General features: G+C 40.5%; 1 protein-coding gene across 1 annotated transcript; it reads left to right on the plus strand.

Annotated features, from left to right (window-relative positions):
* The first annotated feature begins 9,273 nt into the window (after positions 1-9,273).
* rpp25l (ribonuclease P/MRP 25 subunit-like) lies at positions 9,274-12,189 on the plus strand. Its single transcript, XM_074683800.1, has 2 exons — positions 9,274-9,393; positions 10,814-12,189. Exon 2 carries the CDS (start codon positions 10,814-10,816, stop codon positions 11,459-11,461), a length of 648 nt encoding a protein of 215 aa, XP_074539901.1. The 5' UTR covers positions 9,274-9,393; the 3' UTR covers positions 11,462-12,189.
* Positions 12,190-14,428: the final 2,239 nt, after the last annotated feature.

Here is a 14,428-nt window from a genome sequence, read left to right on the forward strand (position 1 = left end):
GTTACTCCAACACAAGTTTATCTCACAATTTTGAAATTCTGCTAAACATTTTCATAATACCACAAAATCACAAATAGTAATTACTACATAAATATATATAATTAATGTTTTTTTTCTGAAGATCTGTTTGTACACATGAAAATCCTGAAACTGAAGCAAGTGTTGATGTCTTATTTTTAGTGCAAATTAAAATGAACCACATTCAGCTGACGAGTCCAGAAAAATGTCTTATTTCAAGTTACATACAGATAAAATTGATGTCTGAATTGCTCGTAAGGAGAATAATTGTACTGGTTTAGTTTTTTTTTTTAATGCAAATGTCTTAATACAGTAGAAAGAGCAGAGCTCTTACCGGGCCTACGCCACCTTCAGGGGAGCCCACCTCATTGAAAGAATGCTTGTTTGTCAGAAAATCAGGTCTGTTTTGCTGAAAAATAGTTTGGATTGGAAGAATTTTCTGACTAAATCCAAACAAATTTTATGTCACAAGCAGCTTTGCCCATAAGTGCGATGCCTAGGTGCAACTGTGCACAGGTAAACCAGAGTCATACATTGATCATTTAAACATTGTGTGATATGTTGTGAGATGTTAACAAATATTGTTAAAAGGGGCGTATTTAGTGGTTTTAGGGACCAAGGCAAACCCAGTCAATGGGGCCCTCCATGTCCTTGTAACTCCTCTTCCTCAGAGCTAGACTGGCCTTCCCTGGGTCCACTGTCTCTTTCCCAGAATCAAGGCATGAGACAGTGCTAATCTTGTACATGCTAACTTAACACAACTAAATGCATTTCCTCAAGTTCTGTACTTTAGTTTGATTTAGAAAAAAGTGAATCCATCATTTAGTCCACTTTGTCCTGGATTTGAAATCTTTTATGGTCCATTGACAGCTTATTTGTCCCACAGTGGGGAATTTACAGAGTAACAGGAACAAACAAGAAAGGATGAAGTGAAAAACATTACAATAGGTAAATATTGAAAAAATAATTTAGTAAAGAAAAAATATGTAAATGTCAAGCACAACATCAAACTGGAAAAAAATCTACTGAAAGAGGTGATATTTACAGTTACCATACTTTTTGGTCCTATTATTTTAAAGTGAATGTATTTTTATTTGACCCCCTGTCCAGTGAGTTATGTTTCCAAAAAAGAGATTTATACAATAATGTTTATCACCAACTCCAAAAGTTTGATTTAGAGAAAATGATCCTGTTTCCTGGGCTAGATAAAGTCCTTAAAATCCTAAAAGTCTGATATGTTTCTCTCAGATCTCAGAGCAACATTGGTTTTATTTCACACTTGGTTGAAAATAAGAAAAAAATGGTAAAAAGTGTTTTTACCACTTTCTTCCTGAATCAAATGTTCAGATGTGTTGTAACATGGAATAGCCCATTGAATAAGAAGGGAGGGGGAGGAGCCAAAACCATCATTACAGATTAAGACTTTGATGGATTTTTAAGCATGTGAAGTAAGATTTAGAAAAAAGAAATGCTTTCAGTTGAAGAGAACTTCATGAATCAGTTTTCAAGAGAGGCTTTGGGGGCCCCTGGGAATCTTGGGGCCCCAGGCAACTGCCTGTGTTTGCCTAGTTGTAGCTACGCCCCTGCTTGTTTAACTGTTTAGATTTTATTCTGTTTCACAGGCTAAAGTTTAATTCACTTTCCTCTGGAGCAATTCTACAGTTTTTAGTTTTGCCGTGAAAATCTCTCACAGTCCACATGGATGTTTGATAAATGAGGGCCAGTGACTCTGAATTAGACCAAAGTCCGTAAGAGATTAGGACCATACAGCCAGCAGGAAAATGTTTACCAAACAGTCCAGTGGCTCCTAAAGAGGGGTTATGATACTTTTAAAGGGGGGTTACTAAATGCTTTCCAAAATAGAAATAAAAACTGTTTATGATTACGTATTTCATCTGGTATTGTGAAAATATGAACAGAAACAGCGGTTTGAGTTGATGTAAAAGCACGTAAACAGAAAATATGTGATTAATTCAGAAAAGTGATGTTTCGTTTTAGCTTTTATATTGTTTATTTCATCATTTAAAAGCACTAACGAACTTCCCTTTCCTTTCACAACATCACACAGTTTGTTGGCAGTTGTTTCAGTGTCTCACCAGATTAGGTGAAGCTGCACTGAACAGAGCAGACTGTTTGGTCAGCCTGCTTCTTTTATCCATAATTAAAGAACGTCTAAACACCAACAGTTTTGCTTGATAGAAGAAGAGGAATTTTGGGTTCTTCAAAGGTTGATTGATCCGTCATGTTTCAAACAAACACTCTGCCTTTTTTTGGAGGAGAAAAACCAGCTGCATTTCACCATAACACCCCATTAGGTTTATAGCTCCGAGAGCTTTTAGTGAGAGACAATGAAGTGTCAAGGATATACAGAAACAGATGGAACAACTTAAAACTTTAAATCTGCACAGCTTTGTACGGGCTTAAGATAAATACAGAAATAAGATAAGATACTCCTTAATTGGTCTCACAACATGGAAGTATACATTGTTAAAGCAGCAAATACAAAAGTGTATCGAGAAAAACATTTCAAAACAAATTGATCAAATATTTTCAAACTGCCTGGCCTAAAAACAGTTGGCACCTGAATTTAACAAAGCAAAAAGGTACAAGCCTCTTGCTGGGTAATTACTGCATGGGCGATTATCTTTCAGCTGGCAACAAGTTATTTAATCTCAACTGGTGCGATGAGCTGCTTCTAAATTCCTAAACAATTATGTGGAAAGACACATCCTGTGGTAGTGGAAAAGATGATTGATATGGGTCTGTATTCACGCTTTATTTAGAGAATTTTCAGCGCGTTACTTTCACACAAAAACACCGCTAAATAAGACTCTAGTTCTCATTGTGTCTCTTTGTCCTGGCAGACTACCTGTGTTTGTTTATATCTGGCACGCCGCGTGCGCGGACTGATACACTAAGCGGCGAGCGCCTCTTAGCCAGCTGTGGCTCTGCAGCGGAGGTAGCACCGTTTTACGACACTGAGAACTAGAGCCTTATTTAACGGTGTTTTTGTGTGAAAGTAACGCGCTGAAAATTCTCTAAATAAAGCGTGAATGCAGACCCATATCAGAGTTTTTCAGTGGGAGTCCGTTTATTTGTGTTTTTGGTCAGTAAAATATGGCCCCGTCTGAGTGCAGAGGAAACCTGCAGAGGAGCAGGGAGGGGGTGTTTGGTGCGAGCGCTCTGGGCTTCTGCTGCACAAAAACACTGCTGTAGGGGTAATTTCTGCCCTAAACCTTGTGATAGGACCCAACTTGTTCCATCCTGGAGTATCACTTTATGCCTTTGGTTGTATAACATGTAAGATCTTTAAGGACGCGGTCACACCGGCCATCCAAAACGTGCCGTGCTTAAGCACGATTGCCCCCCTGCAGGGCTGTTCCCCAGCTGGAGGGTACGGCTGGCGGTCACACTACCTCAATATGAACCAGACTGTAGCGGGTATCACAGACGCGCACAGCCCGCCTTCGTCATTGTGAAGCATCTGTTTACATGAAGCACGATCTCATCAGAGTCAGCACAATGAGACACAGAGAGCACTGCTACAACTTTAGAGACTTTTGGACTTATATTAAGTCGTTTTCGCCCAACACAGCCCTCCAACACCCCCGCTTTGTTTAAAATGATTGTGAGAGATGCGCTCGCGGTGATTATACATAATGGATTGCACGCGCTGTCCGCGTGCTTGTGCTCGTGCATGAAGTAAACCGTGCCAAAGCCCACCTCTTCGAAGCGTGCCGAAGCACGGAAGGGAATCGTGCTTGAGCACGGCACAGTTGCGGTCACACTGGCCATTCCAAACGTGCTTTAGGGCTGAAGCGTGCTTAGGCACGGCACGATTGGCCAGTGTGACCGTGTCCTAAATCTAGTCTCAAACTAACCAGTAAAGGGGGCTTTAACTGTGATGCTGTTTTTTAAAAAACCTGTAAGAAAACGCACTGCCAAATTCTCAACCAGTCAGGAGCGTGAGAGTGATTTTTGATGTAGAGGAAATTGCATTTCATCGTTTCATCAAAAATCTGGATCAAGTTAACTTTTCTCTCGTCCAATTAAAAAAAACAAAAAAAAAACACTGTGAACATTTCTCTGTGCAGGGAGTGACTCCAAAGTTGTAGCTCTTGTAATTCTTAATAGAGATTTTCTGTCTGGCAAAAAGTCTTTTAATAAAAGTTACGGCAACACAAAAACAGCAGATACAACCAGAGAGTGAGGGAAGGAAATGAAGGGGACACAGCTGGATGTAGCTGCATGAAAACTCGTGCATTAAGGCGATAAACTGCTCCAAGTGTTAGCGATGCAGCATCCTGCAGCAGCTGGAGCCTGTTTGGACTGTCAGTGCGTACAGCAGCTTTGGCAGAGGATGCTCCAGTCAGTCAGGGACCATCAGGACCAGCTTTCCTCATTCATTCACATCCACACAAAGCTGAACAACTGCAAGGACACTTCTGCTTTTGACTGAGATGACAAGCTACCACAGATCCTTCAATCTCTGCATGCATGTGAATCTATGTGAGCTCAGTCTGCTTCTATAAGGTAAGAAACATGCAGGGTCACTTACAGATCTGCTGCTGCATCCAAACACGGGTCCAGCTGACATGCAGGCATCTGCAGCTTTATTTCTGCAGGGTGAGGATGAAGAGGAGGAGGAGGCAGATAAGGTTTTCCCTCCCACTTCATTTGGAAGTTTTGTGGCTTCCTGCCCTGTGCAACTATTCCCCCTGTATTTTGGTTTCTGTCCTCCATTTGTTGATTATTCTGACAACTCACTCCCTGTGAAAGGAGCGGTTTTCATCTCACTGACAAGGCGTTAGTGGCAAAGAAAACATTCAGAGGGATTCTGAGGAAATTCAGAAGAAAAGTTTATAGAGCACGAGCCACAGGCTGGGAGAGAGGGCCGGCCAAAAAATCTCTGGAAATTCAGGAAAAAAGGATGAAGTAACTCAGCTCATGTGGGTCTCACCGAAGAGAAATTTAAACATTGTGACGTCTCTTTCTCTGCTTAGCATCCACAGGATTTATTTTAGATTTCTCCAAAACAAAATTTCTCCCAGACATTTGTATTAACTCAAATAATCCACACATGAAAAGAAATCACAACGTTCAGGTCCATAAATAATGATTATGGTGAATTAAGTTCGATAACACAGGAAAAAAGTATTGAACACACCATGGAAAGGCTGAATACTTTGGACAGGAAATGCTCCATACCACCTGAAATCTGTCAGTAATTATTACTTGAACTTCCAATTAGTGCAAACCAACATCAGCTGGGCTAGAGCAAATTGATGGTCCTATAAAAAAGGTGTTTTTTTCACCAAGCAGTTAAATAGCACACACCTCATGATGGGTAAAGGCAAAGAGCTCTCTGAAGACATTCACAACCTGATTGTTGCTCAGCATCAGAATGGAACTGGTTACAGACTTATATCAAAGCACCTGAATATTCCAGTCAGCACCGTTGAGACCATTATTCACAAGTGGAAGAAGCACCACCTTACCATCAACAGGCCACGCACAGGAGCTCCTTGAAGATTTCTGACCAGGGAGTCAGAGAGAAAGTCAGAAGAGGACTCAACCAGCCAAGGGCCACCCTGAAAGTGCTCCAGAAAGACTTGGAGGCAGCAGGTACAATTGTTACAGAGAAAACAATAGGCAATGCACTCCACCACCATGGCCTCTATGGACGCTCAGCCCACAAGACTCCATTCCTGAAGAAAAGGCATGTTGAAGCTGGTTTAAAGTTTGCTAAACAGCATCTTGACAAGCCTGTAGAATACTGGGAGAACGTTGTCTGGTCAGATGAGACCAAAACTGAACTTTTGGGCTGTCATACTACAGACCATGTTTGGAGGAGAAATGGTACATCAGCCAAAAAACACTACACCAACAGTGAAGTTTGGAGGTGAAGCATCATGGCATGGGGTTGTTTCTCATCTCATGGTGTTGGCAAACTTCATATAACTGACGGAGCAATGAATGGAGCCATGTATGGGGAAATTCTTGATCTGAATCTGCTGCCATCCACCAGGATGATGAAGATGAGACGTGGCTGGACCTTCCAGCAGGACAACAATCCAAAGCACACGGCAAAGTTGACTCTCAAATGGTTTCAGAAAAAGAAAATCACTCTGTTAGAACGGCCTAGTCAATCACCTGACTTCAATCCAACTGAACATTTGTGGAAAGAAGTAAAGAAAAGGGTTCACCAGAGGGCACCAAAGAATATTCCAGATTTAAAGACAATCTGTGCAGAGGAATGGGCCAAAATCACACCTGAGCAGTGTGGGCCATTAGTTCAAACATACAAGAAGCTTCTGGAAGCTGTCATTGCAAACAAAGGCTTCTCCACTAAGTATTAGATGAGTCTCAGTTAGCGTGTTCAACACTTTTTTCCTGTGTTATCGTACTTAATTCACCACAATCATTATTTATGGAGCTGAACGTTGTGATTTCTTTTCATGTGTGGATTATTTGAGTTAGTACCAATGTCTGGGAGAAATTTAGGTTGAGTTGCAGCTTTGGAAATAAATGTAATGAGAAAAGAGTTGACGCCTTTAATACTTATTAATTTTGAGTCGTCAAACAGATGCAAAGAGTTCAAAAATTTTAGGACATGAAGGAAGTTACTGAGCTTCAGGTGTTTTGGAGTTAATAGTACTCATGCTAACTGAAAAAAGTAAAAAACAAAAAGGAATATTCTGATATTCTGTTTTTTAAAAACCGAAACTCCCCCTGGGTTCCTCCTTTTCCGAATGTTTCAGTATTTCCGTACTTACTACAATGTTAATATTGACTGTATGTAAACATAGCTACTGACAGTTTACAGCTGGTGTCAGTTGGTGCAGCAGCCTGGTATTGCAGGTGGAGGAGTTCACACAGGGTAAGCACAGGGATAAAGAATAGAATAGAATAGAATAGAATAGAACAGAATAGAACAGAATAGAATAGAATAGAATAGAACAGAATAGAATAGAATAGAATAGAATAGAATAGAATAGAACAGAATAGAATAGAATAGAACTTTATGTGTCATTGCAACAACTGCAATGAAATTGCAAAAGCCCTTCAGTCAGTGCAAACAGTGTAAAGTGAAAATAGCTGCCATGTTCAGGTGCATTAATGACATGAGGTTATTGTAATATTGTAAGTATATGACGACACATGAGGAAGTGATTTCAGCCTTTGTTCAGGACCCTTACTGCTGTTGGGTAGAAACTGTCTCTGAACCGGTTTGTCCTTGTGGTGATAGACCGGGGATGGTGCAGTTCTTCCAGCGTGAGGAGAGGGCAGTCGGTGATGGTTTTAGCCGTGTTGATGATCCTTTGTAGTAACGTCCTCTGAGCCACTGTGCAGCTGGTGGACCACACACACAGACAGGACACCAGGATGCTCTCGGTGGTGAACCTGTAGAAAGACACAAGCAGTCTCTGCTGGGCTTTCTTCTGTAGCTCAGAGGTGTTCACAGACTCCCAGAAAGCAGAAGGGGACTAGAGGAGAAGAGAGGACTTCAACAGAAACATAAGCTCTTTTCCCACAACTGGGCCCTGATCGATCTCGATCTGACTCCAGATGTACTGTTTCTAAAAAAAAAACATTCGGTCAGCCCAAAGGATCATGTCTGCTTATTAAGGAAAGGCATGATAAAAGGCCAATCTCGGCATGGTTCTGCTTAGTTTGATCTTTGGACCATTTACTCTGAGTTTAATGGAACAATCAGGGCCAAGAAACAAGGAAAGCAGAGCCAGATTTCTGTGGTTCAGACTTCCAGCGAATTTCAGCTGAAAATGTGAGCGCACAGGAAACATGTTTTAACACTTAAAGAAACACGACAAACTCAACAGGGAGGACTTATACTGTGTCCGATGCCAGGGGTGAAACCTGCCAGGAAGAGTTTCAGAATGAGCCAGACAAAAAGCACAGTCTGCTTTCAGTTACACCCCGCTGAAGGTGACTGTGGGGGTTAAATTGCTCTACGTCATTTAACAGAGGACATGCTTGAGGTAAACCTGTGGTGTGTGAAAAAAGAGCTCATGAGGGAATTACTTAGTCTGTGTAAACCACAGAAAAGAGTCTTTCTTTCACCTTTCACAATCTGATGCAAAAATTCAGCAAAGATCAAATCTGAGCATTTAAATTACAAATTACCCTATCTTCCTAATCTGTGGAGTTAAATACACTTTTTGATTCACTTCTCCGGTCTCAAAGAGAGGGATAAAAAATACAGACAAAACAGCACCTTATCAGACCTGCTGTGGATAAGCTCTCTTTGCCATATCGTGCACTTTAACCCTGTCTTTACCCTCTTTGCAGACAGCTACAGGGTGTCTGTATGTATGTGGGAGTGCTAAAAAACTGCAGTTCCTCAAGCGTCCACTAGAGGCTGGCTGCAGAAACACAGGAAACCACATTCACACCCAGTCAGAAAAGCAGATTCTTTTCAGTCAAATTAAACACGTTGACAGACTGTTACAGAAATCAGTTTGGGTCTGAATGGCTCATTTCTCTATCAATTCAAAGTGAACACAACTCGCTGAAGAGTTTTGCCCATATAAGGGCATGGCTGATTTGACTGACAGGTGTGCACACTGAAGTCGACTGCAAAGAGGCGAAAGCCCAGCCTCTTCATCTTATCCTGACCCGATCAAAGCTACTTTGAGTTCAGCATCTACGATTTGGCCACTGTTCATGATGGGCCTCAGTACTTTGAATCAATAACAAATGGATGACATCACAGATATTTATATTCATTAATGATTTCTGACTGTGGTTGTAACTTGATAAACAGCATTTTGTTTTGTCAACTTTATCTACATATATATATATATATATATGTGTGTGTGTGTGTATATATATATATATATATATATATATATATATATATATATATATATGTGTGTGTGTGTGTGTGTGTGTGTGTGTGTGTGTGTATATGTATATATATGTATATATATATATATATATATATATATATATATATATATATATATATATATATATATATATATATATATATATATATATATAGAATTTCTATTTATAGAAGCTTATTTCTGCAAGTAAAAAAAGTCAAAAAGTGCAAAAAAAAACAAAACATAAACCTAGATGTTATTTTTACAGTAATGACTAAGTTTCACATTATAATGACTTTTACAATATAATTGTGTTTCAACTGTCTTTTTCCCCCTTTTTCTTTGTCTTCTTTTACTTTATTAATTTTTAGTTGTTGTTTACTGGCGGAAACGGTTTCCACAATCTCTAACCACATTTCAGGCCGATGTCAGGTTCGCGACAGTTTTCATCGTCATACGGCTGAGGTAACGTGCTGCAGTAGAAGTCAACATGTGGAGTTTTATAGTTTCCTAACTCACACACCAGGTAAGCGTGAAAACCTTCAGGGGTTCTGATTAATAAATAGAGATAAAAAGAGATAAATCATGGTTTAGTCTCAGATATCCCGTTGGATCATGCAGCAGGCTTCTGTAAACATTAACCAGCACTGTTAGCCTGTAGCTTAGCCGAACGAGCTAACTCAGCTAACTGCGAGTGTTTCCAGTTAAGCGCAAATAAAATGAGCTAGATAAAGTTTCTGATCGTATAAGTGAATAATCTTTGAAGATGAAGTTTAATTTAATGTATATTTTGAGCTCAATTCTTCGTCATGCTCTCCTTAAGCTGTAAAACCCGTGTGTTATCCAGAGAAGCTATCGCACCAGTTCTCGTTTAAAATATCACGAATTAAACATTTTCACGTCACTGATGAGTGGACACTCACATCACAGTCGGTCCAAAATATTTATTTTAATCAGTAAAAGTCTTGGATCAATTCGGCTCACTTCCAGTGCTCGATATGCTTCAGTTTTTGAGTTATTGTGCATTTTATCAGGGTCCTGAGTTGACTTCACGGCGGACTGTGCCACACGTTACTGTGGATTGTTGACGAGAAAAACTAGAGATGCACATACAGTAAAACAGTAAATGACTTTATTTTCTCCCCGAATTTCTGGAAATTGTCCAGAGATACCCGTAGTGTTTTTATTTAGCTTATTTTTTTGTAACTAAGCAAAGATAAAGTGCTTTATAGTAAAAGTGTGCAATATTTGAATGGAGTTCAACTTCTCCTCTTCTCAAAGCGGCTCTGTGGCAAAGAGGAGACATTTGGGGCTGTTGTTGTTATAAATGATTTACAATTATTCTATTTTTTAATTATTTGAATTATCATTTATTTCTAAAACGTCTCCTCTAGAAGCTGATGACTGTGGAGGTTGATTAAAGGCACTGAAAATAAGGTTTTGGTGGTGATTAATATGTTTAGACTATAAAGTAAGAATCCCAAATTTGTAGTTCTTACCTCTAAGTTTTCAAATAAAATATTAAACACCTCTGTTTATTATGTGGTTTGAAGCCAGCAGCTTCAAAATGAAAGATAGATTCTTTATTTATCCAGAGGGAAATTCAGAGCTTCCAGAAGCGGTTACAAGACAAACATGACATGAAATAGTGTCACAAATTAACCCCAAGAACTGATTCCTCCCTCCTACACATCTGTTTATCAAGAGAAAAATAGACGACTAAAGGAAATGAAATGTAAACAACCTGTGCAACGTAAGAATAAGAATATCTGTCAATTAAAACACAAACTTTTAAACAACTGAGGAAAAGTTTGATAAAGAGAGGGCTGTATTGTATGAATTGAAGGTTACAGTGTGGGAGTTTCACAGTAATCCAAAAGCTGGTTGAAGTCCGACTCCTACTTAGACGTTTTTGATCGTTTCATCGTCGTCCTGTTTGTCTGCAGATGGAGAACTACAGTAAAGCTCGGACAGAGGAGCAGCCGTCCGTCTGTCCGTTCCCCAGCCTCCCCCCTGACACCCCGGAGGTCCGCGTCAAAGATGGCAGCAAGATCCGCAACCTGCTGCGCTACGCTCTGAGTCGCATGGAGGCCAAACCCCGACCAGCCGAGGGCGGAGAGGATGACGAAGGAGGCGAAGCTGTGGAGGAACAGGAAGCAGCCGCCCAGCCGCTCTGCAAACACCTCATCTTCACCGCCACGGGGAAAGGCGTCTCCAAAGCCATCACGTGCGCTGAGATCGTGAAGCGGCGCGTGAAGGGGCTCCACCAGCTCACCAAGCTGCTGTACAGCACCGTGGTGGAGGTGTGGGAGCCGCTGGAGCCCGCCGCCGGCCTCGACAGCCTCACCGTCAGCAGGAACGTGCCCGCTATCTGGATCCTGCTCTCCAGAGAGCCGCTGGACTGCAGCGAGCCCGGGTACCAGCCTCCGGGCCGCTATGACCTCCTGTGGGCCGAGTCTCTCAAGGAGGAGGCCGGACAGAGGACGGGACACAAGAGGAAGAAAGGAGGAGGAGGAGGAGGAGGAGGAGGGAGGGGATGGGGATCAGGACGACAGAGTGGACGCTCCAGAGATCCAGGAAAAGGACAGAGCTGATTTACGGACGTGAAGAGACCGACGATAATAAGCTGAGGATCTGAACTCCAGATGTGTGTCTCTGGTTTCTAATCTGGCTCAGAGCGTCTGGGGTCTGTTTCAGTTTCCATCAGGCGACGGTTCAGCTCCTTCATCATGTTATAACCACAGAAAGCCTTCATATACACTGAGCTGCAGTATGATCAATCTGTTGTTATTGATCTGAGCGACAAACAGAGGATCATTCTTTCACCTGATGCAACACCAAGCGATTCCTCATCCATCCCAGAGGTTTGAACTCCTTCAGGATGGTTTGATTTATGAGAAATCCATGAAACACGGAGTCAGATGAGGCTGATCTTTAGCTTTGATGGAGGTCGTCATTAGTTATCCTTTTTAAATTCAGTTGATAAAGTCTGACTGTTGGATTAAACAACAGTCCAGCTGAGCCAAGAGGAAACACCAGAACATCCACATTATCTGAAGGAGACTTTTGTTTCACACCTTTCACTCTGACAGAAACCGACTTAAATTGATTATATAAGTCCTAAAAAATGAGGATGAATTTAAAAATGGTCAAAGTGAGTTAAACTTTCTTTTTGGGGTGTTCTCCTTTTTGTAAAGGTTGAAGCATTTTCTGTTCGTCTTCTTTGTGCTAAAAAGTGGATTTGTTGTGTGTGAAAACAGGTTTTTGGGCCTGAAATGATTTATGAACGTTTATTTTAAAAAAGTATTAAAAAAATCAGAGTACTAAACATGTGTCCACATCTCCTCAAGGGAAAAATGTGATTCTCGACCAATCATGTAATTGTACGGAAATGTGGCGGATGGTGTTTAGGAGGCAACTGCTGCCAAGTTCTGGAGTAGGGCTGAACAATTTCTCGTTTTTAGATCCAAATCGCAATTTTAGACGATGCAATTTTGAGATCCCCAAAGCAGCAATTTTTTGCAGCGCTCCTGACTGACTCAGGATCTGTTGTGTCAAGTATTATACACATTCTGTTTTATAAATTTGTATACAATCTATATGTTAAAAGTGCTGGTAAGCAGGTCAACAACACAAAGCCTCTGTTTAGGAGTAGAAGTTGATGAAAACAGATTTTTTATCATCACTATTGATGATTAAAAAATCGTGAATTGCAATATCTGCCAGAAAAATTAGATCTTTTCCTAAAATCGTTCAGCCCTACATGTGAGTATCCCAAAGCTTGATTTGAAGAAAATCGTGAATTGAAGTGAAATCACAATATCTGTCAGAAAAATCGCAATTCAATCTTTTCTTAAAATCGTTCAGCCCTATTCTGGAGGGACTGCTATGGAAAACTAAAAAAAAAAGATGCTAACTTTGCTAAGAAAACTAGAATATGTACATAGATCATATCCATTCATATGACGTATACCATTTTCCAAATAAACAGGAAGTGCTCTACAGGAAGTGGACCAGAGGTTTGAACATGTCAGGGTTATGGGTTGTGCCTTTATTCTGCTGTCACACAGGAAGTGATGATTCTTTCCACCAATCAGCAGACTGCAGGAGAGAGACCAAACATTGTCAGAGCCGATTATCGGGGCAGATATTTGGCATTTTGGGACATATCGGCATCAACCTTTTTTTTATCCGACGGCCGATATGAAACCAATTCAGAACTGTGTTGTTTCGGCTCTGATGCAGCCGCGCTGCTGTCTGCAGTCACTTTGTTTTTTGTATGTTTTGAATATGCTTTTCTGCCTCTTAAAAATTATGAGAAATGTTTCAAACTGCAGACATTCAGGAGCTGCGTGTTGATGCTTTACAGAATTTCTCCCTGTCTGCACTACGGAAGCCCTAGATGGTCAAAACATTTAAAGGATAAGTTCGGTTTATACAGCTTTTACATTGTTTATAGAATGATGTAGAACAAAATACTCACCCAGAAGGTTTTCCTGATCCAAGCAGTGCTTCAGGAGATATTTAGATCCAAAATCATGCAGCGACGTCCGTATAATGGGATCCATCTGGGCATAGACAGCGCCGCTCCTAAAACTGCATTAATCGTCCAAAAACTCATTAGTTTCACCAAACTGAAATGTTTCATAGAGTATGCAGCGGTTTGTCGCTCTCTGGCCAGCTGATCTTCTCTTTGCCTCCTCGTCCTCCTTTCTTTGAGCTCCTCATCTGTTAACTCTGGCTGGAAACTGTTAGGACACCCATCATATTCACAGTTCTCCTCCACAACCTCTTCATCTGATGGATATTAATGCAGTTTTAGGAGCGGCGCTGTCTCTGCCCCGATGGATCCCATCATACGGACGTACGCTGCATGATTTTGGATCTAAATATCTCCCGAAGCACTGCTTGGATCAGGAAAACCTTCTGGGTGAGTATTTTGTTGTACTTCATTCTATAAACAATGTAAAAGCTGTATAAACCGAACTTATCCTTTAAAATCAGTCATGTAAAACAAAACAGAAATAGTAATTTTGGAAAACTTAATTTACGAGTTCAAAATTTTTACGCCAATATTTCCACTTTCACAACAAATGAATATCAGCTTCAAATACTGGTTATTGGCCTCCTTAACTACAAATACAGGGTTCCCACAGATCCTTGAAAAGTCTTAAAAGGCATTGAATTCACAACTCTAAAAATAAGGCCTGAATTGGCATTAAAAAGTCTTAAATCCAAATTTCAAAAGTCTTAAAAAATTAAACACATTGGTGAGATTTATGTTAGTTTGAAGTAAAAAAAAATTAAGTAACATTTTTCCATTTTTCTAAATAATTTCCTGATTTACTCTCGTGGTAACATCACATAACCACAATAGTGGAACTAACGAAACGGTGATGTGTTTGCACCAGGAACTTTTGAAGCAGACGCATGTCTTGGCTCTACCTAGGGTGCCTGGAGAGAGAAAAAAAATGAGGAAAAATTGGAAAAAAAAACTCCAGAAGTGGCTTAGGAAAATAGATTATGGCAGCAAAATTGAGAATTAAATTTGACATTAAATT

The sequence above is a fragment of the Halichoeres trimaculatus genome, unplaced genomic scaffold, assembly GCF_033239565.1.
Source record: "Halichoeres trimaculatus isolate MK-OKI-2021-1 unplaced genomic scaffold, fHalTri1.1 fHalTri1_scaffold_12, whole genome shotgun sequence".
NCBI lineage: Eukaryota > Metazoa > Chordata > Actinopteri > Labriformes > Labridae > Halichoeres > Halichoeres trimaculatus.

Coding starts and splice junctions, on each gene's coding strand:
- rpp25l (XM_074683800.1), top strand. CDS start 10,814: ATGGAGAACTACAGTAAAGCTCGGACAGAGGAGCAGCCGTCCGTCTGT.